The sequence below is a fragment of the Sus scrofa genome, chromosome 1 (assembly GCF_054392235.1).
Source record: "Sus scrofa isolate SSC_HxYL_T2T_F1_AM1 chromosome 1, Sscrofa_HxYL_maternal_Yorkshire_Landrace_v2.0, whole genome shotgun sequence".
In the NCBI taxonomy this organism is placed as follows: Eukaryota; Metazoa; Chordata; class Mammalia; order Artiodactyla; family Suidae; genus Sus; species Sus scrofa.
Window position 1 is genome coordinate 108767525 of NC_139383.1, and position 27071 is coordinate 108794595.

The 27071-nt window shown below is 50.2% G+C and overlaps 1 protein-coding gene across 5 annotated transcripts in view; it reads right to left on the reverse strand.

Moving 5' to 3' along the window:
• The window catches only part of MYO5B (myosin VB), a 386641-nt gene that overhangs the window by 18969 nt on the left and 340601 nt on the right, over positions 1 to 27071 (reverse strand). For 3 of the 5 annotated variants that reach the window (XM_021093027.2, XM_021093028.2, XM_084965753.1), the window contains 7 exons: positions 20703 to 20787; positions 19333 to 19481; positions 18140 to 18259; positions 16121 to 16261; positions 12464 to 12529; positions 9860 to 10099; positions 8656 to 8756 (listed from right to left, as the gene is read on the reverse strand). In XM_021093027.2, the coding sequence (XP_020948686.2) occupies positions 8656 to 8756; positions 9860 to 10099; positions 12464 to 12529; positions 16121 to 16261; positions 18140 to 18259; positions 19333 to 19481; positions 20703 to 20787 (902 nt within the window). Of the gene's footprint in view, positions 1 to 2339; positions 2418 to 8655; positions 8757 to 9859; positions 10100 to 12463; positions 12530 to 16120; positions 16262 to 18139; positions 18260 to 19332; positions 19482 to 20702; positions 20788 to 27071 lie in introns of all 5 variants that reach the window. The other 2 variants (XM_021093023.2, XM_084965752.1) reach the window with 1 other exon arrangement.

Consider the following 27071-nt stretch of genomic DNA (forward strand, 5'->3'; position numbering starts at 1 on the left):
TGTGGTCAGAGGTGGGCAGAATTAGGACCCTGGAAGTGCCTAGGAGACAGCTCCAAGAGCCCCTGGAGCCAGGGGGCACAGGCACCAGGTTTCTGCACTTCGGCTCTTGGTCTGGGACAGGATCATTGCCACCAGAGAGGAGGGAGCAAATCCACAAGGCAACGAGAGGGGTAAGTCTACACTGTAAAGTCCCAGAGGGAAGTGACCACGTGTTTAGTCTGCCCCACCGCAGCACCAGGTGAGATGCTTGGCGCCCAGGGACTTCTCAGCAAAGTGACACAAACGAAGACATGATGGCGAGATGACCAATTCACCCCCTCCTCACAGGCGGCATCACCAAAAGCAAACAACAGGGCGAGGACTGTGGGAGATAATTTGGGAATTGAATCAGCATTTTTAGAGGACACACAATAGGTAGATAACAGCCAATCTTGACTATAATACGCTGAAAGTAATCACCAGTTAAGTGATACATTTAATAAAGGAAATAGACCTGAACACTGGGTTCTAGGAATTCTGCCTCCAGGATTAACTCTGGGTTTGTGCTGTGAGTTTACTGCTCACATATTTCTTACCCTCCATGTAGACTATAGCTGGGTGACAGCCCAGGGTTCTGTGCAAGGTCCGAGAACCCCTGCCCAAGAACCAAGCCAGCCGCCTCACCTTGCAGGTGTGAAAAGAATACGAGAGAGGCTGGGGGTCATGACCAGTGGCAGAGCTGCTTCTAGAAGCCAGGTCTCCTGATGTGTAGGGCTGTGCCTTCTTTGTTGATTTATGCTTTCATTTGCCAATGCGTTAAACCATATCTAGCGCCTTCTCACACCCACAAATAAGACAATTCCTAGATGGGACAGGAATCTGATCGTACTGAAAAATAGCCATTTAACACATGTAGCAGCCAGTATTCATTCCACACTTACTGCATGCCAGGCAGTGCAACATGCTTCACTAGGGTCGGCCCTATTCCTCACAATGACCTGAGGAGACAGGTCCAGTTCTGATCCAGCTGGAGGTCACGCTGCTCACAGTGGGGGCCACATTTGAACCCAAAGCCAGGAGACACGCTGCCTTGAGAACAAGCTGATCTTAACTTTCTTTTGCCAATAAGAGAGGCTCCTGCTGCCTGTTTTTGTTTTTGTTTTAGGGCCATACCTGCAGCATATGGAAGTTCCTGGTCCAAGCCGCATCTGTGATCTACACCACAGCTCATAGCAACACCAGATCCTTAACCCACTGAACTGGGCCAGGGATCAAACCTGTGTCCTCATGGATACTAGCTGGGTCTGTTACTTCTGAGCCACAATGGGAACTCTGGCTCTTGCTGCTGTCATAGGACCTCTACGATGTCATTAGTAGTCAGAACTTGGGAGATGGTGCATGAGGCCCTTGGCTCCTGTTCCAGCTCTGCCACCACCAAGCTGAGTGCACTGGGGATGGCACTCATGCCACCTGGCCTAGCCTGTCTCCTCTTCTGGGAAACAAGCCTGAGGACCACTGCCCCATCTATTCCTGGGAGTCTCATCTGTGCCACAGCCTCAAAAAGCCACACACTGGCAACAAACATGTGGCACAACCATCAGTTTGTATTAATTTCTGCACACGTCTAACCTTCTTTGCTAAACTGCTCACCCAGGGCTGGCGGCCAAAGGGTTACCGATTCAGATTCATATTCAATGGAACCAGGTTCACATTCTGGATCTTCTGCTCAAGAATCAAGTTCCTCATACCCTGTGAGCTCCAGTAGACTTGCCCCAGGGAAGCGCAGTGAGGGTCAGACCCCATGTCCCTGTAGCACACCTGGCGCTGGGCTGGTCAGCTGCTGTGAGCTCCACAGGGCCAGCACACGTGCCAGAGGGCAGGCTGCGAGGAGCCCTGCACTTGGAGCACAGCCAGCAGCACAAACGCATCTGATGCTCTTGGCTGATCCTGCCGTTAGGATGGTCAGTGTGTTGCATGGGGGCCGCAGAGACTCAGAAACACACAGAATTCACTTCCTCTCAGCTGTGTTTTAGAGAGCTGCGGGCCTGCTGCCCCGTTACCTGCCCCCTACCCCCCACCCCACCCCCGGTCTATCCCTTCACTGCAGAGTGAGTGAGCCGGACCCGCTGGTTTCTAAGGTTCCACTGGGCCATCAGTCACTATCACCTTGACCCCAAGAAGCAGCCTCCACCGACCTGATCCACAGGGCCTGGACACAAAGTGACAGATGGCGATGCAAGGGGCTACCCACCAGCACCCTGTGAACTGCACCCTTGCATCCACTCCAGCTGAAAAACAATGAAGCATAGACACGAGCAGGCAAAACGGAGTAGACACAGGAAGAAAGGGACACATTTGACCTGGCAACTTGCTTTAGGCCTTGGTAGGCCAAGCCGAGCTCTCCATCTTCATTCAAGTATCCCCAATCCTCAGTCTTGCTAGAAATAAAGGACAGAAAAAGGGCATCCACTGTAGAGGGGAGAGATGGGGCAGCAGAGAGCCCGGGAAAGGGAGATGGCAGCCAAGGTGTGGAAAGGCAGGAGAGAAGGCTCCAGAACGCTCAGCTCCCCCTCCTCCCCTCCCGTCACCGGCATCTGGGTGCCTGCAAACATCAGCTCCGCCAAGTCTCCTGGCTTCCAGTCACTGTCTGGAGAGTGGGTTCCCACCCTCTCCTATGGGACTCACTGGGCACCCCCAGCCAGAAAGCACGATGCTGAAGGCAGAGCGGAGGTGGCACTTGTTCTGATGCTGCTGCAAATGGAGGTGGCATTCACCTGTGTTCACTCCCTGTCCTCCCCTCTACCTGAACAAACTGGGGAAAGAATCAGGAGATGAAAAAAGGGCAGGGAGGAGGGGACCGTGCAGGGGTGGAAGGTGCAGACGCTGTGAGGGTGTTAGCTGCACTGGGTGGGGACAGTGGCCTCCCAGATGCCCGAGTGATCTGGGGGTGGGACCTCGGGGACATCTGGCTCCCTGAGGACAGGGAAGGAGGCTACATATTTTATCTGCTTTTCAAGGCATATGTCTCTCCTGTCACTTCTTAAGGGCACAAAAGTGTTAACTCCAGCCCTCACTACAGAGTCTTGCATAATAAAGCTAGTTTGGCACAGCATTTTAAATCAACTATACTTCAGCAAATGCAAATGAAAACATTACATAATTCTAGATAACACTAAAAAAAACAAAACAAAACAAAACAAACAAAAAAAAAACCCAACAACTAGCATCTTGGCAACCAGCAGGATGAGAACTGAACTTTCTCCCTTTGACCCTGGCATCAGGTTCATTACCCCTATTTACTAATTGAAAAAGCAGAAGGTCAGATGTCTCCTATTTGCAAGTTATTTTGTCTTTTCCTTTGCCCTGTGTCTGCCCAGTGCCAGCAGCAGAATTCTTGGAGAGCAGGCACATGTCATAGACTCCCCCAGCATGGAGTCCCCCTTACCCCCCTCCCCTGTCTCACACAGCCCTGGGCACACACAAGACCCCTGAAGGCCAGTGGGACTGGGTGGTAGGCAGAGCCCTGCTGCCCCCAACCCTGGGTTTCAGCTCCTCCATCCCTGCTCCTGGGGGGGCCTCTGCTCCTGCTGGTTTGATCCCAGTTTTCCTGGCAGGAATTATGAAGCAGAAGCTGCATCCACACTGCCTGCTACCAGGACCAGTAACCCCTTCCTAATTCCCAGGGGGAAACGATCCTTCCCAGGAGCATTTGAGGCCATGGGCCAAGGGATGCCCGTCAGGTTGGGTGTGAGGTTGGGGGGTGCGGCTGTTACATCTCCCCCTGGCTCAGCCACACGAGGAGGGACCTGGCCCCTGCAGGGCTCACCCGGGCTGCTTCTTGGGCACAGCTGGTCACACCCACAGCAGACCTGACTCTGAAGCATCTGCAAAGGAGCCGAGTAAAAACCAATGGTGAGGATGCTTCAAGGGCCACCCAGGGCTTTTGCTCCATCGTCACACTTGTTCTCCCTCCAGCCAGGCTGGGGGCTACTGCTGGTCAGTTTACCCTGGGACCCCTCCTAGTCAGGGTTCTGGCCCCTCAGCCCGGGCCTGGCTTTTCCAGACACTCTCTCTTCTCGGAGCCCTCAGCTGGCCTGTGTCCGCTTACCACTGCAAATCCGCTCATGGCCTGGGCTGCATGAGGGGGAGCCCACAGCTTAGCACCTCCCCTTTCTTGGATATTTACACTTATTTTATTTTTTTGTAGGGCACAACAGTGGCATGTGTAAGTTCCCAGGCTAGGGGTCAAATCGAACTGCAGCTGCCGGCCTACACCACAGGCAAGTGGGATCTGAGCCATGTCTGTGATCTACACCGTGGTTCACAGCAATGTCATATCCTTTAATTCACTGAGCGAGGCCAGGGATTGAACCCACATTCTCATGGATACTAGTTGGGTTTGTAATGCACTGAGCCACAACAGGAACCCCTTAACACTTACATTATTTAACTCAGGCCTTTTGGCCGCTGAGCTAGTACTTTAAACCCAGTGGGCGGGTCCCTGTCCTCCAACTTTCTCATTTCCAGGCATGCAGAGATGCCAAGGTGGGAACCACCTGCCTGACACTGACACTTGCGCTGGACGTCAGGTGGTCTCCAGGCCTTGGTCTTAAGCCTCTTCCTGCCTCACACTGGCTGGCCCCTCAGGCACTGAGGAGTGGCTGCCTGGCCCCAGCAGGGCAGGCGGGGGGGGGGGGGGGGGGTGGAAACGAGTGTGGAAGTTGGCATCCTTAATTCCATAACATACCAGGCGTTGTGCACAAAGTGCAGAGCAGAGAACCATGCCGCCCAGTCATTCCACAGCGCTCAGGAAGTCAGGCACATGAGTAAATTAAAAACCAGTCAACCAACTCCAGGCCCATCCTTTGTTCCCCAAGAAAGGGTCTCTCTCCAGCTCCACCCACACCACTGGGGGGGGGGGGTTGGAGAGGGAGCACCACCTGGTGGTTTCAGAAGGAAAACCCTGAACAAGCTTACAGGAATTTACTTTTTAAATCTAAATCCTTGATGTCACTTAATCTTAAAACATATTCATGGAGAACCCACAAATGTTCCACCATGCTGAGCCCTGTTCCCAAAGAGGCCATGGCCACACGCGAATAAGCAGCGGGGAGAGTCTCCAACTGCAGAAGGCAGCAAGATACAGGTTGAGGAAGCTGCTGGAGAGCCAGGCTCTCCAGAAGACAGCTCCCCTCTGCTGACAAACTCCTGGCCCAGTTAATCCTACATGCCCTGGGCCTGTTCTTCACGTGTGAAGTCAATGCGCTTGGCTGAGTTAACCTGAGAGGTTTCTTCTAGATTTGTAATTATATGACCTAAATTTGTAAACGTCATGCACAAAAAAGGCCTGGGATACTATTACTTTCCCTCTGCACAAACTGTGAAACTAGGACCTAACCACCATTGAAAGGACCTGCTGTCTGTGGACAGAAACAGACAAGGTTCCTGCCAGCTTGAGAGGGTGGTTTCCCATTTCTACAAAGACCACTCTGTGCGCACAGAGACAGACATGGTGCTGATGTCTCTCGGGACCACGAGAACTTGGAGGAACATAAGGGAATGATCACCGCTAGAAGGCAGGAGCAGCTGAGTGGGTGCTGTGAGAGGAGCCAAGCAGTCAATCCTCCCTGCTCTGCCCTGCCCAGCAGGACAGCCTGCAGCAGCTGGGGCTCAAGGCCAAAGGACTGTCAACTCCAAGAGCACCCTAAAGCGGCTGCACTAACTCCTTCCTGTTTGGATAAGGTCTCTCCTCTCCTGCGCAGGCTCTTTAGGGGCTAACAATCCCAGGTTCACCTGCCCAAGCTCAGGTGGCAACAGCACAGCTGCTCTCCGTGCCAAGGGCCCCCTGTTGTTTCCTGGTACCTGCTGGGCAGAGAAGACCTGCAAGGAGGTTTCCTGGGACCTGAGGAAAAGTCTAGAAATGCACTCTAAGTCTTGCTGTGGAGCTCCGCAGACTTGGCAAGGCTTGGGTTGAACTGACCCGTGGCCAAAGGAGCATGTTTGCAGAGCCAGGCCTGAGCCCTGGCCACACTCCTGCCCCCAGGGGCAAGGCCAGAGGCAAGGCCAGCCTGAGAGCAGCCGGGATCATCTGCCAGCCCACTTGCCCGTCTCCCCCAGGTAGGCCCTGCAGGCTTGGTTCCAGACAGCCCTGGGAAGGAGGCTTCTCCCAGCACCTTGCCTATCTGCGGCAGCCTGTCTCTGGGCATGGACTAGCCCTCTCTTTACTTTAGCGCTGCCATTTATAAAATGGTAATAATGATGTTGGTTTCCCTTCGTTCCCAAGATGTGAAAATGAGAGAGCATTTGGAAGCAGAAGGGCCCTATGTATTCCTGGGGCTCTTCTCGGAGCAGACCCTGAGCACTGGCTTCTCTCCCACAATTTGAAAACCAAAGACCCAGTGGCAAAGGTCAAAAAATAACTCTATAAACTATGCAAGTTAGCAAATGAAGAAATTCTGAACTTGGAGACCAGGACTCTTAAAGAGGCTGTGATCCAGTGCTGGTGGTGGGGGTTGTCTCCACTTCCTCCTGAAATCTAAGCAAAATTAAGTGTACAAGTGTGAGTTTTTTCCTAGGGGAGAGCATAGATTATTTTTCCAACCACACCGACTCCAAAATCATCCCTGCATAATACAGTTTGTATTTAAAGCAGAATATCCTCCATTTCAAGAAAATAGTAGGCGAGGAAAAGCAACTCTGTCTTCAAAGCACCTTTGTGGGGGGTGGTCCTGATCGCGAAGGATGCCCTTGCCAGCCGGGCTCCAGGAATCGCAGGCCCATTCCTCCTGCCCTGCCAGCCTACCCACTGTGGTCCTCCCTGCTGCTGGGATTCCCGCGATTGGAAGGGAGACAAAACACCAATGTCATTTGCAGGTGAGACAGGCTCTGGCTCCCCACCCCCACCCCGAGGCGGCTGCTCTTTCCTGTACTTAACTTGGTTTCACAGGCTATTAGTTCACTATTGTACCCTGGGCTTGCTGGGAATGGAATTATTTTAAGATATAAGAAAAGCTATTTTTATTTTATCACCATCATCATTATTGCTGCAAAGGAAGACAAATCCAGGGTATTAAGCCTCCCCTGGGAAAACCTATAGTTGGGGCTGGATTCCTGACAACCATCTGGATGAATAAAAGGCAGCTGATAACAGGGATGGTTTATGAAGATCACAAAGATATGCACACTCGCTTGTCAGGACCAAGCTCCCGGTTTCCCTCTTTCTCTTTTTGTTAAATTTCAAATATCACCTGTGCTTCTTTTTCTTATTCATCTCCTTTCTTATCGTCACCCAAGATAATTGAAAATGACTAAATCTTGACTTTGGTTTTGGCATTCAGAGATTCACCTTCATTTTCCCCTCTCCCTCCTTTAGAGAAAAGAAGTACATCTCTCTGGAAATAAAACCCGAGTTTCTTCCTGGGGGCCTTCACCTTCGGATCACCTCTGCAGTGCGCTGGAGGCAGCCGGTCCTGGGAGTCAGTCCTTCTGGAGGCCACCCTGACTCCGTGAGCCTGCACAGCTCCATTTCCTCAACCATGAGAAAGGGGCTAGATGAGAAGATCTCGAAATCAATGTCCAGGAAGCCCTCACATGCCTGCCAACAAGTTCATGCTGCGCCCAGTGCCACCTACTGACAATTTCTGGATGCACTTGTTTTCAGCAATTTTGAACAAATGCTTTGTGACTGCTCAACATTCAATTAGCTGAGGTTTAAGAGAAAGGGAGCCAGAGAACAGGTTAGTTGTGTTTTTACAAGGGCCTCAGAGGCACAGGGAGGCAGAGGCAGTAACAGCGGCTGTATCAGCACTGATGTTTACTGCATGCTTAGTGCAGGCAGGCAATGTGCTGAGGGCTTTACACGGACTCGCCTAATCTTCTCAGTCACCATCCACAGTAAAGTAGCTGTTATGACTGTTCCCAGTTCACAGATAGGAAACTGGGGCATTGAGCAGTAATGAAGTGTCCCTAAATAGCGGGTGAGTGAATGAGCTCCCCAGCGCACACACTCGACCGCACTACCTTGGGGTCCCTGTCCCATCTTGCGTCCCAGGGTGCTGCTGCCTCCCTCAGACAGTCATTTTCTTTCGCCTTAACCCTGGGTAACTCTTCCTTGAGGGGGAATCAGAGGTGGTCATTTCATGAAAATCCAGGGAGATTTATTTTAGTCAATAATGGTTACATTCTCCCATCCAGGATCTGCAGTGTGTAGCCTGAGTTCCGTATCTTAAGTGACAGGGCAGGGAGCCCACCCTTGTGGGTGCCCATCGGCTGGGCTAAGTAAAGACGGCAGCGGCAAACAGCTGCAGCAGCTCCCCACCATCACCACTCAGGTAGGCTCACTGTGCGCCTGCTTCCGTTTCAATGGGAAAAGTCCCTCCCAGCCGGTCCTCCCCCTTCCTCCTGTCAAACCTCCCAGGGCCCATTCCCAGGGCCCTTCTGAGGATCTGGGTTCTGATGCTCCAAGGTCTAACTGGAGTCCTGCTGAAGCTAATAGCAGGCTTCCTAAGTGCATGGGACTCACCAAGTCTGCTCCTCCTCCTTTATCTCCTACAATAACCACCATTCTGAGGCTGAGCGCACGTCAGCTCAGTGCTGGAGGAGCAGCCTCCAAGCTCCAGGCTGGACAGGGCCTTCTCCTTCGCCCCTCCAGGCACAGATACTGCGAGAGAGACTTACCTGTTAGTCTGGCAGACCCCGTGATAGGCCTCGATAGCATCTTCCTGATCCACATGCTTTTCGCTGTTAGGCCAGCTTGTTCTGGCATTGATGTTCGGCTCCTAGAATGTCCCAGATGAAAAAAATAAATAACTCTGGTTATACAAACAACTGTCATGAAATGACTTTATACACAGAAGTATAAAAGTGAGCCTGTGAGAAGAGACGAAGGCCCAGGAAGTCCTCAGATAACAGTGGTTAAACCCAGTCTGGAACTTTTAAAAATGACACTGGGGGAGTTCCCATTGTGGCTCAGAGGGTTAAGAACCTGACAGTCTCCATGAAGATGTGGGTTTGATCCGTGGCCTTGCTCAGTGGGTAAAGGATCTGGCGTTGAGGCAAGCTGTGGTGTAGGTTGCAGCTGTGGCTTGGATCCGCTGTTGCTGTGCGCTGTGGCACAGGCCGACAGGGGTGGCTCCAATTCAACCCCTAGACTGGGAATTTTCACATGCTGCAGGTGTGGCCAGAAAAAGAAAAAGAAAAAAAAAAAAAAAGGAAAAACATATCATATTGCAAGAGTCAGGGAACAACCAGGCCTGGCAGTGAAAGGCAGCCAGTGAGGAGTGGTGGTAGGGAAAAGCAAGGACAGTGTCCCTCGAGGGGAAGGCACCCGGATCGGGAAGGCACAACTGAAGTCAGTTTAGGATGCTCTAACTCAGCACTGCCCACCTGTCCCAGCCCCCTCACACTCCAGGGCCCATGCCCCGAGTGCCCCAGGAGGCCTCCGGCCCCACTCTCCCAGCCCTCAATCTGGGCAGGAGGTGGAAACCTTAAGAGATGAAGGAGAAGTTGGACCTGCCAGCCTGGGAGGGCTAAGAGAGGGAAAGACTTCTCAACCCAGGAAACAAAGGAAAAAGCAAAGGGCAAGACTGGGTGTGAAAACACAGGCCAAGAGGGCTGCTCAGGCCATGGCCCAGGTTTTCACCAATTCTGTGCCTTGTTCCTTTTGAACCTGTAAGTATTGAGTATCTTCAGAAAATTCTAGAATCTTCCAATAAAGTCTCCCATGAAAAGTCGTGCTGTTCTTTTGGAGGAGACTCTATAGCAAGACTCTGTTCTTTTAGGTTGAAGCCCCTCCCAGGTGGAGGTATGTAAGGAAAACACCTCTCCCCTAGTGCGGCCCCAGCAGCGCCACCCCTCCCCTGCAGCGGTGTGGTTGCATTACCGAGCTCTTGGACGCCAGGCGGCGCTGGTCCGCACTCACGATCTGGGTCCTCAGGATGAGCACCTCCTCCTTGCGCACCTCCAGCTCCTCGTGGGCCAGCTTCAGCTGGTTCAGCAGGAGGCTATAGCCATCTGGGGCGCCGTGGGCGGCTGTGTGCGCTGAGGCTTGGTCGGCCACGGCTTTCCTCAGTTCATTCAGCTCATTCTTCAGCTTCTTGTTCTCCGACTCCAGCTCCTGCCTCTGGAAGGAGGCCCAGCGACACCCCATTACTCCCTGGTGCCAGAGCGCCCTCCTCAGGTGGGCCTCCTCCTCCACCTTCCTTAACCACCTGCCCAGTCAGCTCTGCGTGGCCAAGAGCCCCTTTTAATGACTGGACACACACAGCTGCAGTTCTGACTATGTCAGCAAGCAGGCAAAGTTGGGGCCTGGACTTGAACCCACAACCCTGAGATATCCATGCGGAGGATCTGACACGATGCCTCCATGGTCGCATTTTTCTAAGTGATTCAATGGTATTTGTGTTTCTAAGCCAATTTAGCTCCAAAACCCTTCCTTGTGGAAGCCTGGGGTTAACAATTTTTTTAAACAACATGTTAGAACAGGACTTCCTAGAACCCTAGTATGTTCAAGTATTGTCTTACTTTCCAAGAAAGAATATAAAATGCTGCATACCATAAACTTATTTGTCTAGACAGCATCCCTCCCCTTTTTTCTATTTTATCTTATTTTATTTTTTTGTTTTTTCTAGGGCCACTCCCACAGCATGTGGAGGTTCCCAGGCTAGGGGTCTAACCAGACCTATAACCACCAGCCTACACCAGGGCCACAGCAACGCAGCATCCGAGCTGTGTCTGCAACCTACACCACAGCTCATGGCAACTCCAGATCCTTAACCCACTGAGCAAGGCCAGGGATCGAACCTGCAACCTCATGGTTCCTAGTCAGATTCGTTAACCACTGCGCCACGACAGGAACTCCTCTCTCCCCTTCTATCTAAGAGGCATCACATGGACTAGTGTTTGGAGGATAGACCAACGATTTTGTTTTGGGCATACAGAAAGCCACCAACTGTCACCGCTAATGGAGGAAAAACTGTCGAACCTCAATTTTGGAATGTATTTAAAATTTTCTATCTAAATATTTAACTCTGTCTTTAAGATGAAGTCAGATAATTTAAAGTGATAATTACACATAAATTGCTGAGAGGGCCCTGGAATATATGGGACTCAAAATTTCCACAGAAAACAGAATATGGACAAGTGGGCACTGGTTGCCCATCTATTACAGGGAGATAGGATCACAGACCTAAGAGACCACTGGTACAAGCCCTTACTCTAATGAACGAGGAAGCTGAGGATGGAGTGGAGAAGGCTCATGGGGGGTTAGAGGCTGGTCCAAGGTCCTTCCCAGCACTCTGCTACCCGTGTGGTCATCTGGGAGATTTAGAACTATGAGTGGAGACAGGGATTATGCAGAAATGAGGAGGGCTCTGAGGTATTTTGATTACTGCTGAATGGCTGTTGGTGAGCTCATAAATCCTATCGTGATTAAGTTCAGGAGTTAAAGAACTCAGAGCATGAGTGATTTTCCTTCTGTTGGCAGTGTGCATGCTCAGGAGAGCCAGCCCTGCCTGGTGAAGGAGCACTGGGCTTGGAGGCAGAAGCCCTGGGGCCTCACTCTGGCTCGAGGTCCCACTTTGCAGCCCTGGAGCTTTTTCTTTCTCAGGTGTGGTTCAAGGGACTGAGGCCAGATGGTGGCTGAAGTTTACTCTGGCTCCCAGAAGCTGTATCTGGGAACCTGTGGTGACAACAAGGTCAAGTCAGGTTTGGCCAGGGGCAAGGAAGGGACAACCAGGTCCTGCAACCTCAGATTCTAGCCTTGCAACAGAGGCAGAGTGGGACAGCGATGGAGCTGTGACATTTTTGGACAAGGGTTTACTGAGCCCTCTCTGAGCCAAGCCTGTGCTGGCAGAGGAGCTGCGGGAAGAGAGCAGGGCATGTTCCCATGGGTCAGCTGAATGGAAGAGAGGAGTTTCTGAGCCTGATTTTAAGAAGGGAGTCCTGGAGGCAGTGCCTCGCAGCCAGGCTGAAACACTGGTGCTGAGATGAGTGGGCAATAGAATCCCTGGAGGGGGCATTAAAACTGACTGCTCCCCTTCTGATTCAGCAGGTCTGGGCTAAAGCCCAAGAATCTGCATTTCTAGCATGTTCCCAGTGATGCTGCTGGTCCCAGGACTATTCTTGGAGAACCAGTGGGTTACACCAGGTGGAGAATAATTTGAATTGAATGGAATTGAACTGTAGGATACTTGGTTAAGTGTCCACAGAGAACTAGAGAATTGCTTGATGTGGAAAACTCATAAAATTTGTGTCAGGGGTGTTGTATATAATAGAGGGACCCATTAGCATATACTGTGGTTTCTTGGAGTAAATACACAATTTCCTTCATTTCCAAGATGAAGAAGCTCAAGTGCGGGAAGAGGAAATGGTGTCCTTACGGCTCCACATGTTAGCAGAAGGCACCTCAGGACTGGATTTGCTGCTGCCCAGACTCCATCCTCCCAAGGGTGAGAGGTCAAGGAAGCCTGTCTTCCAAGAATCTTACCTTCAGGCTATTGTAGGCTAGATCTGCATCCTGGTCCAGATCTAAGTCATTCTTTGGTTGTTCCGCCTGCATGGATAAAGAGGCAGAGAGGTGAGCATGCAGCTGTTCCACGGATGACAATGCAGCTGTTCCACAGGAGGAGTTCCCATGGTGGCCAAGTCATGATTATTTTGCCCTTGCACGTGTACCTGGGCCCCCTACCCTCTGTATGTCCATGTCGTTCTTGCCTCCAAAATGCAGCTCACTACCTCAGGCCATCACAAAGTTCTCCATAAATCACTACCCCTGCCTGCCCTGGCCCCCTACATAACTTTATTCACACGATCACAGGATGAATATGTATAACACTGTGTTATGGGTTGAACTATGTCCCCCAACACAATACATTGAAGTCTTAATCCCTGGTACCAGGTGAATGTCACCTAATTTGGAAATAGGGTCTTTGCAGATGTGATCAAGTTAGGATGAAGTCCTTAGGGTGGGCCCCAATCCAACATGACTGGTGTCCTTACAGGAAGGGGAGAGGACACCCACTCAGGGAAGAATGCCACGTGAGCTGAAGATGGAGGCAGGGACTGGTGTCATGCACCTGCAAATCAAGGACACCAAGGGCTGCCAGCCATGCCAGCTGCTCAGAGAGACATAGAGCTTTACGAGATTGTGGCCCTCTTGACACCTTACTTTTTGACTTCTGGTCTCCAGAACCAAGAGAGAATAAATTCATGGTGTTTTAAGCCATCTAGTTTGCAGTACTTTGTTTTAGCAGCCCTAAGAAACTAGCATGGTTAGACTTGTGTGCTTATTAAGAGGGTTAACATATAATAATTGTGTACTTATTATGAGGTTAAGGAGACCCTCTGTTTTGGGAAGATGTGTGTGTGCACAGGTAGATTCTGTTTTCCCATCTAAGTCACTCTCAGCACCTGTGGAGAAGCCTGCTTCCTCCATGTCACTCTACAACATGACGATGCCACAGCTGGTGGGAATGGATAACAGCAATGGGACTATCAGCCCATTAGGACTCAGCTGAGCCAATGACACCTATAACTGTTTGGCAGCTGTTGGACATGACTTGGCCAATGAGAAGGGGTAGAACCACTTTCATAAATGGTTAACTGTGTGGGGTGATTTCAAATAGTGGGGGATAGCCTCTGAATAAGAAGAGTTTTTGGAGCTAGAACCTGCTTGATTAGATCATCTGCAGTGCTAGCAAGCTGCAGTCCAGCTGCGGCTAGAGGCAGTGAGCCCCAGGCTTGGAGATGGGCTGGATCTGAGCACCTCCTGTAGCCCACCCAGTCAAGGGCTGCTGCACTGGCTGTCGTAGTTCCAGCCCGCACCCTAGGAGAGCAACTCTCCTGGGTACCAGTCTCTGCTTTGTCTCCCGCCATCCCCAGAGGATGGGGGTATGACTGCACAGGGTCAGCTTGTAATCTTGCTGCCCTGGAGAGAGGCCTGCACCTGTGTTCTACACAGTGTGGGTTTGCTCCATGACTGGATTACTGATGAGTGCATTAGGTTCTTGGAAAATGGAGATGATCTCTCCAAACCTGAGAAGCTAGAGGAAGGAGACTAGCAGTTATGTTTCTAAGTCGACAGTCCACTGGGATACCCCTGGTAGCCCCAGTAACTTTGTCAGACCTGGGGAATGGGAGCTGGATGGTGGGCAGTCAAAACACGGAGAGCCTGGCTGGCTGTGCCAGAGGCCCCACCTCACAGCAGGCTCAGTCATTCCCGCAGTGATGGACTCCCTACAGACCCCCCTGTCATTCCTCATCCAGAGCCTGGCCTCTCTCATTAGCCAAGACCTGGGCCATCCTGCTCCAGAATAGAGATGCAAGTGGCCCGGAATTCCTCTTGGGCCCACGGGCAGATCTAAGACCATGACCTCTGAAGGCCTCAGTTTCAGGGTTTCTGTGGAGGAATTCCATACGCCCCCCCCCCCCTTGCCCCACTTCTGCCTTTTTTACTGAACGCTGGCAGAAACAAGGTCCTTAAACAGAGACCCTCAATGCATGTTACAGGGCTATGGGCCAAGCCTGTGGTTCTTACTCTTTCTCAGTGATTATTTTTAATGAGATATACACCCTTTTTTATCTGGTATCAAGACAAACAGAAGTCCTAAAGCCAAGGTTCCAAAATGACTAGGCGTTTCTGTGGTGGGAGCGTGCAGAGTGAGTCTAGGGGCAGCTGGGTGGCCAGGAACTCTGAGGTTGGGTGTGGTCTGTCGGTCTGTCGGTCTGTGCCGCTGTTCATCTGTTCATCCGTGTGATTTGTGTTTGCCTGTCAGGGCAGCTTCTCATCTAATTGAATGAGTCATTTATAAACCTAATCCTTTCACTCTTCATTCTGAATCTAATCCACCTGAGAGTTTTAAACCCATCAGCAAGATTGACCTCCCCACTTACTGCTCAGGAAAAAACTCAAGAATTTACCAGTAACACAGATCAGCCTCTGAATCTCATTTGATTGGGAAGGGAAGTTGGGTGTTAGAAAAGGAGACGGTGTGTAGGGTGGGGTGGGGGTGGAGCTGAGGAGGCCGCTCAGGCTGGAGAACAGACCAAAGGCCTTTTGCAAACCCACCACGAGGTTAGTTAATGAGATGATTCATGTCCCAAATGGCCAGAAGTGGTCCTCATAACAAGCGGCCCCCTTCTCCGTATCACTGCTCAGGGCAGTGGGCACTCTCTATTCCTACAGCACCAACCTGTTTGTACTCAACCTTGCATCTATTTGAGCACCACTAACGCTATTTTTTATTTTTCACCTGTGTCTGGCCCTCCTGAATGAGATTACACATTTCTTGAGCTCATAAACTAGTCACTCCGGGGATCTCTCTTGCGTTTGCATCCCCTCACTTAATAAACACTTTGAACAGTTTACTAGGAGCCTGGCACCAGAAGGTGCTGAGTGTACTAGCATCGGTGCCCAGTGGGTCCTTGAGATGAAGGGACAATCTGGGGACATGAAGGATTCAAACAACATCTTTTAAAGACCCAAGACACTGACAATGAACTGGATTGAGGCAAGGGTGCTATCCTGGGAAAGAAGGCTGAATGACTGCAAACTTGGTCTGTCCCTGACATAATGGGGCTAAACTCAAGTCCAAGCCAGATTCTGGGTATGAAAGAGCATCAGTTTTCCCTAAGATTTGACTTCCGCCTGTACTTCCTACCCTTGAACAGCATGGGTCTGAACAGCATGGATCCACTTATACATGCATTTTTTCAATCACTGAATCCTCAGATGCAGAACCATACATATGGTGAATCTGTGTATATGGAGGGCTGACTACAAGCCCTAAGTGAATTTTCAACTGTGTGAGGGTTGGGCACCCCTGGCCGGAGCCATACAGGACCAACTGTATTTATCCTTTGATCATACCCTGGTTCACTCTGCAAGTGGGAGACAGTGCCATAGGCTCCCTGCTCGTTTCACCACTGGAAATACTTTGCCCTGGGGGCACCTGGGAAGTTTACTCCTGCTTAACTGGGGAGACGTGCAGCACTTGCAGAGAAGACTCAATATGCCTCGGATACAAGATGAAGCTCTTCTCTGGAACCCAGCCCCTCATGACCCCAAGTGGCCCACCCAGCCCCGAAGCCCTGGCAGGAGTAAGCGGGGTCACTCTGCGGGCTCCCGGCCCCCTCACTCACGCACCGGGACTCTCTTGCCGTCCTGCTGTTCTCTCTTCTCCAACTGTACCTGCAGCTTCCTCCTCTCCTGCTCAAGCTCCCTCACTCTCTTCTGCAGCTTCAGGAAGACTGTCATGTCCATGGCTGCCTTCTCCAGGCCGATTTCCTTCAAAGGAAGACAGGGAGCAGGGAGAGGAGGTTTTAATGGCATCGATGCCATAGGGAACACTCAGCACCTCACTGCTTGCCTCTCTAGCAGCTGTCTGTCTCCCCTCGCCCTCCCAAACCTCGACCCATGCCTCAGATATGAAGCCACTGCCAACCGGCCATCATTTTGCATATTCAAGGTGGTGCTTCAGGCTCATTTTCTGTCTAGATAACATCTGAATCTCAGCCATATGTATTCCTCCTGTGCGAGCACTTAAAAGAACTGATCATATACTCCAGGAACAAATGGATAAAGACACAGCCCTTTTACTTGGAAGGTAAAAGGGCTCATGTCCAGAAAATGGTCTCACACCAGAGAAACTGTAAAACTCAGGATAGAAAGCTTCGTGATGATGGAGCAATGTGGTCCTAATGGCTGTAAATGTGCCGTTGTCCACCACCTGACTACACCTGGAAACCCAGCCAGCATTTACCCTGCCAGGGGGCCCATTTATCCAACAGATCTCATAGCCTCAATTTCCCTGCAGATTTCTTCCTTCAGATTCATGCCTGGCTGTGCCCTCTAGGGTCTGTCCTGGGTGGGTGTGCATGCACAGACATGTATCTGCAGGAGCACATCCATGTGGACTTTTAAAGTATATGTATGGACATATGGGACAACATAATTCGGTTCAACCAGCACTTAACATGTGCTTTGTGCTTTGCCTGCTCTGGGCTCGCTGCTCTGGCCCATCCCAAGGACCAGCCTGCGCTCTCTTGAAGAATATAAATCCACTGATGGAAGGGCTTATGCCTGCACACAAACGATCACATACACAAAAACACCCTGGTGGTGCGTCTGGGGTTCAGGCTGACAAAGCCTCCAGAAATCTGACTTAGGAGACTACAGAGCAAAACCAAGGACCATAAGCTGCATTCATTAAATGCTTACTAAATGCATATGGCAGGCAGCAAACTACAGAGAACTGTCCAGCAGACAGAGCCTGACTAGGAAGATCTCCTTTTCTAACCTTCCACCCTTCATTCCGTCACTCGCCATCTCTCATCATCCTTCCCTTTACAGCACTTAACAGTAACTGAAAATATATTACAAACTTCTTCCATCAACTGATCAGTGTCTAACTTTCCATCAGACAAGCTCCTCGAGGGCAGGAACCTTCTCAGGGGTCAGTCACTGTAGTTTCTTCAGCGGCCGCCAGCAGTGCCTAGCACAAGGACGTGCTCAAAGCACATCTGTTTTTATAACTCTCTCTTCCACATCTATCTTCATGTGCTTCATAAGGTTTTATGTGCTTGTGATTTTCTGCCTTTCAAACGCCAGAGGAAAAATCGTCTATGTACCTTTGATACAGTTACACACAGACTATAAAGACCACTGTGTGATTCATTATTATTTAGTGACTCTAAGAGGCTATTACTGACAAAGATACAGTCATTCAGCAAATATCTGTTGTTTCAGATATTTGTTGCTGTTCTCCGAGTTTTATCCAGCTTGTAAGTCAGGGAAGAAAATTTCCCTACTTATCTATTGATATTACTATATGTGTTGTGATTCTAAACAGGAATGATAAATGATTATCTTTTATGACTTAGCTTTTCAGCTTTTTCACTTCTCTGCAATAGGTCTTCAGTTTTGCAAGAGGAATCAGGGATCTTCCTTTATGGAGAGTGGGAACAACAACGTATGGCCTTGCACAGTAAATATTAACTCTGGAGAACCATCTCTAAGTCTACCGCAGTCCGAGTGACCCTGCTGTTGGGAATGGGCCCCGGTCCCTGTGGTCACCAGCAATAGAACAGTGCTGTGGGAGTCCCACACAGGTCACACACCCTCTCTCTGGGGCACAGACAGCAGCTGAGAGCCCACCTCACTCACCTCTACCTGTTGGAGGGCATCCTCTGTGTCTCCGACCTCAGATGTGGAGATGGAGGGGTAATTAGAGTCAGACTCTAAGCTGCTTTGGTTTGATGGGTTCCGCCTGTGGCCTGGGGTTTGCTGTTCAGGGAAGACAATGTGAAAACTCATAATGAACTCATGTTAATAAGAACTATTACTTTGCAAGTAACAGCAGATCCTAGAGTTAGACTTCTGCCTCATTTGTCAGCAAGAATAGGTACCGCTGTTTCTTGGAATGATGGCTCAATAGCTGTTCCCATAAAAAAAGCCCTCAGTTCTCACAAGCCATCCATCCAGCTAAACCACAAAATGACACTTGGAAGAGAACATGGTTCCACAGTGGGACTTATGGAGCTCCCGTATGTCTTGTAATGAAATGCAAATCCCTAATATTTGGGCCACTTTCTCTGAAAAGTCTTGCGGCAACAACCCCTAGCACCTGACTGCCCAGATGTACCCAGAGAGTCTTGTCATCAGCCTCCCTCTTGAAGACAACACTGTGCACTGGCTCCTAACGGCTTCTGCTTCGACCTGCACTGCATGGACTCTAGGTCTGAAAATAGTAAGCATAGGAGAAATAGAGCTTGCCATTTATACTGTTCATTTAAAAATAATGTTTTTTCCCCACTTGCATCTGATTTGGCTTGGAGAGTGAAAACTGATCTTGGTAGGAAAATTTTAGATTTCTATATATGTGCCTATTCAGCTTCTCTTCCGGGTTTCTATGTAACTAACATATGTGATCTTGTTTGAATAGGCATTTCTAGAGAGAACAGTTACAAAAGAATGACAAATCTTGAAACATGAAAACATTCCTGAGCATCTGCATTGCGGGCCTGCCTGCAGCACTCGCCCCGCCCCCCCCAAACAGTTACTGTATACACACGGGGATTTTCCCAGAACAGGAAACAAGAGAGCACATTCATGTGGATGGAATTTTCCCCCCAAGTTCTAAATGAGATCTAAGACCCCAAAGCTGGAAAAGGAGCTGTCCTTGGGAATGACTCGCCACCCAGCTACTTGCTTGTTTGTGTAACCACCCTCAGGACATGGGACAGTGATACTGGTGCTGCGGCACAGAGCCACTCAGCATGGCAGTGCCAGGGGGCGGGGCGGGGGCGGCCAAGCCAGATGGGGGCTGGTGCAGTAGGTGGCAGAGCAGCCCTCCTTGCCTTGACAAGGGTCATCTCATCCCGCAGGTTGTCATATCTTTGCTCCAGCCGGGAATACTCCTTCACCAGGTTCTGGTACCGGGAGCGCTCCTCCTCCAGCTCCTTCTTCATCAGGAGGTTTTCCTTGACTGAGTTCTGGGCAAAGTCGTCTGGAAAGCAAGCGTACCAAGCTGTGGTTTTTATTCAGAATGGGTTCCCCTCCCACGTGCTCCCACTCATGCCTCCTCATTATAAAAGGCTGTCCAGGACAAGGCACAACATATTGGGTGACCTCCCATGGCAGAGCTCAGGGACACCCATTCCCCAGGCCCCAGGCTTCCCAGGGGGAGAAGGCCCACCCGCTGCTGGGGGCTGGGGGAGAGAAGTCACGGCAGCTCCCTCGGTTAACGTGCGACAACTGTCACAGCTACTGCCGGCAGCGTTTAGGGGAGAGCCCAGGTTTTGCTCTGGAGCTTCTTCCCCATTGGTGGGCTTTCAGGTTCCTGGACTGCAGGGCAAGTCAAGGAGATTCAATGTTGGGGGGAAAAGGGAAGGCAGAAAGCTAACCTAGATGGGCTTTCTGCATCCAGACTTCTCATTCATAGCAGTGGAAAGAAGACATTTTTAAAGGGAAATTAAAAACAGTTAAAGGTTTCAACAAAGCCATGCTGGGTGGCTCTGTGCACACAGGAGGCTCAGTTCTCTCGTGGTACAGGGGAGGAAGCTGGCAATGGGAGAGGGGAGCAGGCTGCTTAAGGCTTCACTGAGTAGGTGAGACCCAGGTCTGGAGGCCTTGCTCCTCTTTGGCTGAGCGGCATGTGGGGGTTGATGGTGGCCCAGGGTCGTGGGTGCTAGAGAGAGGTGACTTGGGATCTGACCCTTGGCCTTCTCTTCAGCAAACATTAATGGATGACCCACTGGGTAGAAGAAACAGGGACTCTGGATGCTAAAGATAAATTTAAAAATAATAATGGCAGCTCCTGAGGGCTCATCACGTGTCAAGTGCCATCCTAAGCACATAAAGTTCTAAAGTCTATACCTTTATGTCCATTTTGCAGACAAAGAAATTGAGGACTACCATCATTAGGGGACTTGCTCAAGGCCACACGGTGGCACATTGCATAGTCACTCTTTGAGTGTGAGGGCTTCCTAACTCAAACCCCATGCATTACATTGCCCATTATGTGTGAGTCTCATTGCATTAAATTGAAGCCAAATGTCGGCTGCAGAATCTTAAAGATCACCCTTCTTTTTCATCTGTCTTCTATTAAAACCCTTTCCCCACTGCAGCATCTTGACTAACTGCATGCTTGGTAGAAATATTCAGGGAAAATCAGTGTGGAAAAGAAACTGAAATCCAAAAATGAAAAATCCATCTCTTTGGTACCTACCTTTGGATTGGCACAGGATTTGGTTGTTAAGCTGTTCTTTCTCATCTTTCAACAGAGCATTTTCTTGCTCCAGGTCTGCAACTCGCTGAAAGAGAGAGCAGCAGGGGAAAATGTTTCCCTGTGAAGCTGGGCAGACGAAAGGCTCCTTGTGTGGGGTTTGAACTTCAGCTGGTTATGCTTTTTTTTTTTTAAAGGGCTGCACCTGCAGCATAGGGATCGAATCAGAACTGCAGCTCCTGGCCATGCCACAGCCCCATCAATGCCAGATCCAAGCCACATCTACAACGTACATTACAGCTCACGGCAATGCTAGATCCTTAACCCACTGAGCAGGGCCAGGGATCAAACCCACGTCCTCATGGGTACTAGTCAGGTTCATTACTGCTGAGCCATTACTGCTGGGAACTCCCTGGTTATGCTTAAATGCTCTTTTTATTTAAGAATACTGAATCAGCCAAAGCTGCTTCCATTTGGAGATAAAAATTGTACGCTGAAAGAAAAATCCCATTAAAACAAGACAGATGAGTTTACTACTGTTTATGGTTTTTCAACACCCACAAAAGCCTCATGAAAAGTCTATGCCGAGCTCATATGCTGTGTTCAGGAACTTATAATGATAAGTAGCCTGTTTGCCTTTGGTTGTGTGTCTTGGTCAATCTTGAGCCCTCATATTTGAGTCTCAGGAGAGCCCAAAGCTCATGGTGAAGAACTTATCTCTGGCCTTCTCCCGCGACCCATCTCACTAGACCAGCACAGCCCAGATGGTGGGACAGGGAAGGCAGCTTGCTATTAACTTTTAGCTACGGTATGGGAATTATAGTCAGTGAACCTGCTACTTTATTAAAATCGTGGGTGTCCCTGTGCTAGGTGTGGCAAAAGATAAAAGATGAGTGTTAAGACAGGCACCCAGTGTTTGGGCTGAGTGACAAGCATCCCCACAGACGGTGCTGAATGATGGCATGAATGACTGCGCTTCCTCTAGTCCTGGCTACCTCTGCTACATTTTACAATCTACTTGGGAGAGTTCTCTTCCCAGCCTGTGCAGAAAGAGTCTCAAAATGCCATCCTCAGGACAATAACACAACACATGGTAACTAGGCTGAGTGCAGGGTCTGAGATTAGATGGTGACCTACCAGGATTGCCACCTGGGATACTGCAGCATGGAATCCAGGAGCGGGGGAGACAGTCACACAGATCCCAGAGGATCCACCTGCACACCCTTCAAACTCTGCTAGACCACTTTTGGCAGTAAAAGCAGGAAAAGGGGCCCCAGGGAGGCTGGCTGAAGGGCAGAAGCCATGGTGAGGTTTGCAATTTCAACTGGTTGTGTTTAAAACAAGCTTAAGGCACCAAGAGATGTGTTAAGAGGACTGCTTTCCCCATCCTCAGCCTCACGTAGAAAGTCAGGAGAGAATTCCAACAGGGCTGGAGTCCAGGAGCAGGTCCATGGTCCTCCCTTTAGGAACCTGGAAGACAGTGATTCATTGGGGTAGGGGGGTGCAGTCCTGTTTGGTGTCAGGTGTTCAGCAGTGTCCCTGGCCTTGACTCATTAGAAGAACACTGCTCCCCTACCCAATTGTGACAACCAATCTCCTGTAGGCAGAATCGCTCCCTGTAAAAACCACCAGCTTGAAGTGGGTTATGAGGAGGAAGAGGGGGTAACCAGGGACAGCACTGACATCCCTGAGGCTTCACAGGAGAAGCAGATTGTCTGGATCAGGCACAGATGTGGACTTTCACAGGCAGCAGAGGGGAGAGGCTGTCTAGGCAGGAGAACAGTGGTGCAAAGGTACAGAAGGCCTGGCCCAGGAATAGGAATAGTTCTACATGGCAGTGGTGACATATGGTTTAGGTGAGGGGGACTGAGAAGAGCCGAGGCTGGGTGGGTGGAGGGAGGGAGAATCAGTTTCTGAATGGCTTCTCTCCCTCTGACCCTGGATGATCTCTGAAAGCTCCGGCTTCTGCACACCTTCTAGTCACCGTCCCCGTCTCCCTGTTCCTCTTGCCGTGTTCGCTCTTCCCTGCCCTCACTGGTTAATTTCTGGTTTAGTTCTCATCTGTCACTCTTCAAGGAAGCCTTCCTCCCCTTCAAGTGTCTGTGGGGGCTATGCTTGCTGTTCTGTTCTTGCAGGGCCTGTGCATGACTGTGGAGTCCCCCTCCCCCGCCCCATGCCCTGCTTCCTTGCCCGTCTTCTCAACCTGGACCAGAGGCCTCAGTGTAGACCAAAGGGCCATGGTCCAGGCTGCCACATCATCAGAACCCAGGCTGACACCAGCACCCAATGCTTGTTGAATGAAAAGCCCTGCAGATCCAGTAAAGGAGCATGCAAAAATCAGGACTCCTTTAAAGGAGTTTTTTTGTTTGTTTTTTTGTTTTTTTTCTTTTTAAATGGGTTTATAGTTGACTTAATATCTAGAATACACGTGCTTGTTTAATCAAATAATTCAATTCAGGAGGCACATACACTACAGGGAAAAAAACCACTCTTCAAATGCATCTAATTTGCTTCTAGTAAGGCAGTTTGCCACCCAATGACCTCATGTGCACTTTTAAATTAGCTTGGTAAATAATCAGCATGACTTTCCCTTTTCTAGATGTACAAGTAAAGGCAAACTGAGAATGACTGACAGAAGAAACCTCGTGGTGTGAACCTGGACCAAACAGAGCCCAGGTTCTGCCTGGAGGGAAGCTCCTGGTGGCACAGTCAGGTGGGCAGGACTTAGATCCACCTTGGAGGAGCAAGGCTCCACCCTGAACCAGGGGACCGGGGGGGTGGGTGTTCTGAGTAGGCTGTGAGGTAACCAGACTTGCCTTGGAACTAGGATTTCACTTCCCCTTGAGCACCCTGAATACGAGGGCAGCTCACAGAGCACATGGAAACAGCTTTCAAGATCCTGCATCACGCTCATGGCTCATCACTATCCTCTGAGCATCCTACTGACAGTGAAGGTCTCTCTGAAATCAAAGGTGTCATAGGCTCAGTAGAAGGTGCCTTCCATCACCACGCCTTGGACCTGATGCCAGGCCATTCCTCTGAATGCAGCCAAAGACCATGAAGCTACATTGCAAACACGTGTGTGCTCTACTGTCTCAGCCAGGACTCAGGGTGGGGAGAGTCACGGCTCCCCACAAAAACCTTCTGCAGTGGGTAAGCCTCATTTCTTTCCTCCATCTCCCTCCAAGGCCTTGATTCCAAAAGCAGGCATCAATGAACGCAGCTTTGTTATTCTAAGCCATTCATCAAAGTGGCACTGGGGAGCTTTGCTTTTCTTCCTCACCTGAGGAATTCTGGAGGGAGGCCCACAGCAGAGGCCTGGGCCCCACACTCAGCTCCAATCGATGCCTCCCCAGCCACACTTCCCCAAGCGCTGGCCACCCCCAGTCTTCCTAGCCAGTTAGCATATGGGGAGCTTGTTGGCAGACATGGCGGGTGGCAAACTTCTGCAGCCTCATGGCCTCCCATTTGCTGTCAGAGATGTGGACTGCAGTGGGAAACACTTAACACAGAGCCAGGCAGGTGTATTCCCCTCAGCATGATACATACCACTCTTGCAAGGTCTGGGGCTCATTAAACATCCTTCAGCAACTCCTTTCTTTTTTTGTGGAGGGATCTTTTAACTTTTGCAAAGCAATATTACTGGGAGTGTTTCTTCCCTCTAAAGGGTTATTTGGGACAGATTATGAGAACTAAGAACCAACACTGGTGTTGATCCTGTTCCTACCGAGCTGATTTAGTCCCTGGTAAGTTAAATGAAACAAATCCCTCAGCTCAGTAATTGCCTTCATTAGTTACAATCTTTGGAGATACAAATTTAACTCTAGGCTTTTGGTTTGGGGTTGTCTTGACTTGCCTTTTCAAGTTGGGTATTTATATTGTAAAAAAGAGCCAACTGCAAGTTTTCTAGTAGAAAACCATGGGACAAATGGATTGGGTGATGCCTTTCTGCCCCCTGCAGTGTCCCGAGTCCTCTGTCCTCCCTGTTGTGCACCTTCCATCTCATAGAAAGGCACAGGCATGACCATTGGCAGGGACAGTGCTTCTGGTTCTGCAAAGTTCTGGAAGGGTTACTGGCCTGCTCACTGAGAACAAGGTCAATAAGCACGAACATGCTACATACCTGGAAAGTTACTTTGACCATGAGTAATGGGCCTGAGCAGAGGAGGGAACGAAGAGGAAGAGTGGACAGAAAGCTCATAGGAAATGGTGCAGAAACAGAGTGTGAACTGGACATGTGGCTGCATTAGGCACGCACACAGTTAGAGAGAGTAAACCAAGGGAGGAGCGCTCTCAACTGGGGAGTGTCTGTCCCACCATCGAAAGAGGAGCCCTCAAGGTGAGGCTTGGCAGAAGACAGACCCTTGGCCCATCACCACGGGGGCCACTTCTGTCATTCAGCACCCACTGTGCCAAGGCACGGGCTAGGAATGAGCATGGAGTCCATGCAGGCTAAGGCAGAGCTCATGCCCTACACACACTCACAGGCTAGTTGGTGGAATAATGAGCAAACACACTGAGCTTTCCCTGTGTCCTTAGGCACCATTATACATCTACTTAATACCTTTGAGGTAGGTGCCGTTGTTATTTGCTAAGGAAACAAAAGCACAGAAAAGTTCGCACACTGGCCAAAGGTCACACAGCCAGGCCACAGCATAGCTGGTTGTGCCCCTGAGCAGATCTTGCCCAGGCTCTTAACTACTACACCACCCTCACCCCAGCAGGCCAGAAGGCGGACACAGGAAGCACACCCATGTCGACAGCCTGGAGCGGGCCTCCATGCCTGGTTCCAACAGCCAGAGCTACAAGAAGGAGTTCAGGGCAGGAGGGAACTGGCGGTGCTGCAGGACCAAGTGCCTGACATAGACGTGCTCTTCTTTCTGGAGGTTTCACAGCCAATTTCACCTTCAAAGTCAGAGGATCCTCCCTGGTCTGACGTCATCACCCTCCTCGCTCCACCTCAGCCGGATGGCCACTGTGTTGGTCTCAGGACTGGTGCACCTGCTGTTACATGTGCCACCTGTTCCCTAGAAGTCCTCATGGTCACTCACCTTGCTCGGGTGTCTTCTCAGAGAGAGTCTCTGGACATCATGAATGAAACACCCCTTCTCCCACAGCTCCCTCTCTATCCCTGTTTTCTGCTTTGTGTCTTTGTAGCACATGAGAGATACTTTGTATTTGCCTCCTGCCTGCACATTCTCTATAACCCCCTCTCTTTAAGCTCCATAAGAATGAAAAAACTTTTAAAATGGTTTACTTGTGCCCCAGTGTGCAGAATGGTGTTTTACAAATATTCAAAACTCAATAAATAACTGCTGAGTGAATGAAGGGCTGAGAGTTTACATCATTTTTCATGAGGTGGCACAGGGTCCTCGTTCTAATAACCATCAGCCATCTTATGACCTAGGAATCCTGCTGAGAGCACAGTTATGAGTCTTAACTAGCCAAAGAAGTCCTGGTCCCTTCCCCTTTGGGGGGAAGACTCAAAATATTCCACTGTAAGAACACCACTACCCCCAAAGGCGGATCCATTAACTTCTATTTGGAAAAACCCAAAACCTTTATACTAGAATTCCCCAAGGTAACTATCAGTGGGTGGTTCAGTGACTGACGACTGATACAACGCAGAACCTCAACCTCACCAGCCTAAACACTCAAGGCCTGGGGGCTCCAAGGTGTCAAGGACCCTCACACAGAGCCAGACACCTCACCACCCACAACCCTGCACCACACCAGGCCACAGTGGCCACACCAGGCAACCTTCAGAGCAGATTCTGGAATAATAAGCAATTGCCTCTGTCTTAAGGGCAGCCCTGGGAGTCATGTCTCTTTCCTCAGGGGCACGAAACAACTCAATCAGCATAGGAATCACTGATAACTTTAAGAAAGAACAAAATACACATCACACAGGCTAAAAGGAAAGGGGGTTTGGGGCCTAAGTGCAGACCACAACAACGGCCACCTGTAATAGGAAGGGTGTCAGCTCATTCATGTGGCTGGTGGGGCAGGGATAGGGGGTACTGCCCCAGGCTCTGTGGACACGGTGGGGTCAATTCCTGCTCCCAGGGATACCCGGCCTCCCACAACCCAAGGCAGCGTAGTCACATGGCTGGGCACTGAGAATACTCTTAGGGGTGGGGAACCCCATATTTCCCGGGATGCCAGTTCCAATTCAGCATTTGCTGACAGAAATATCAAATCCATTAATTAAAATCTACCAGCAGCTGGCTCCCTCCCTGCTCCGCCTGTCTCATCAATCTTGTTCAGCCAGGAGCAGGCCGCTAGACAAGCCCGAGAAGAAACCAACTGTCTGATTATTCAGTGTTTGTTAAGAATGGACACCGTGCCTTTGATAACTATTAAACCCTGACG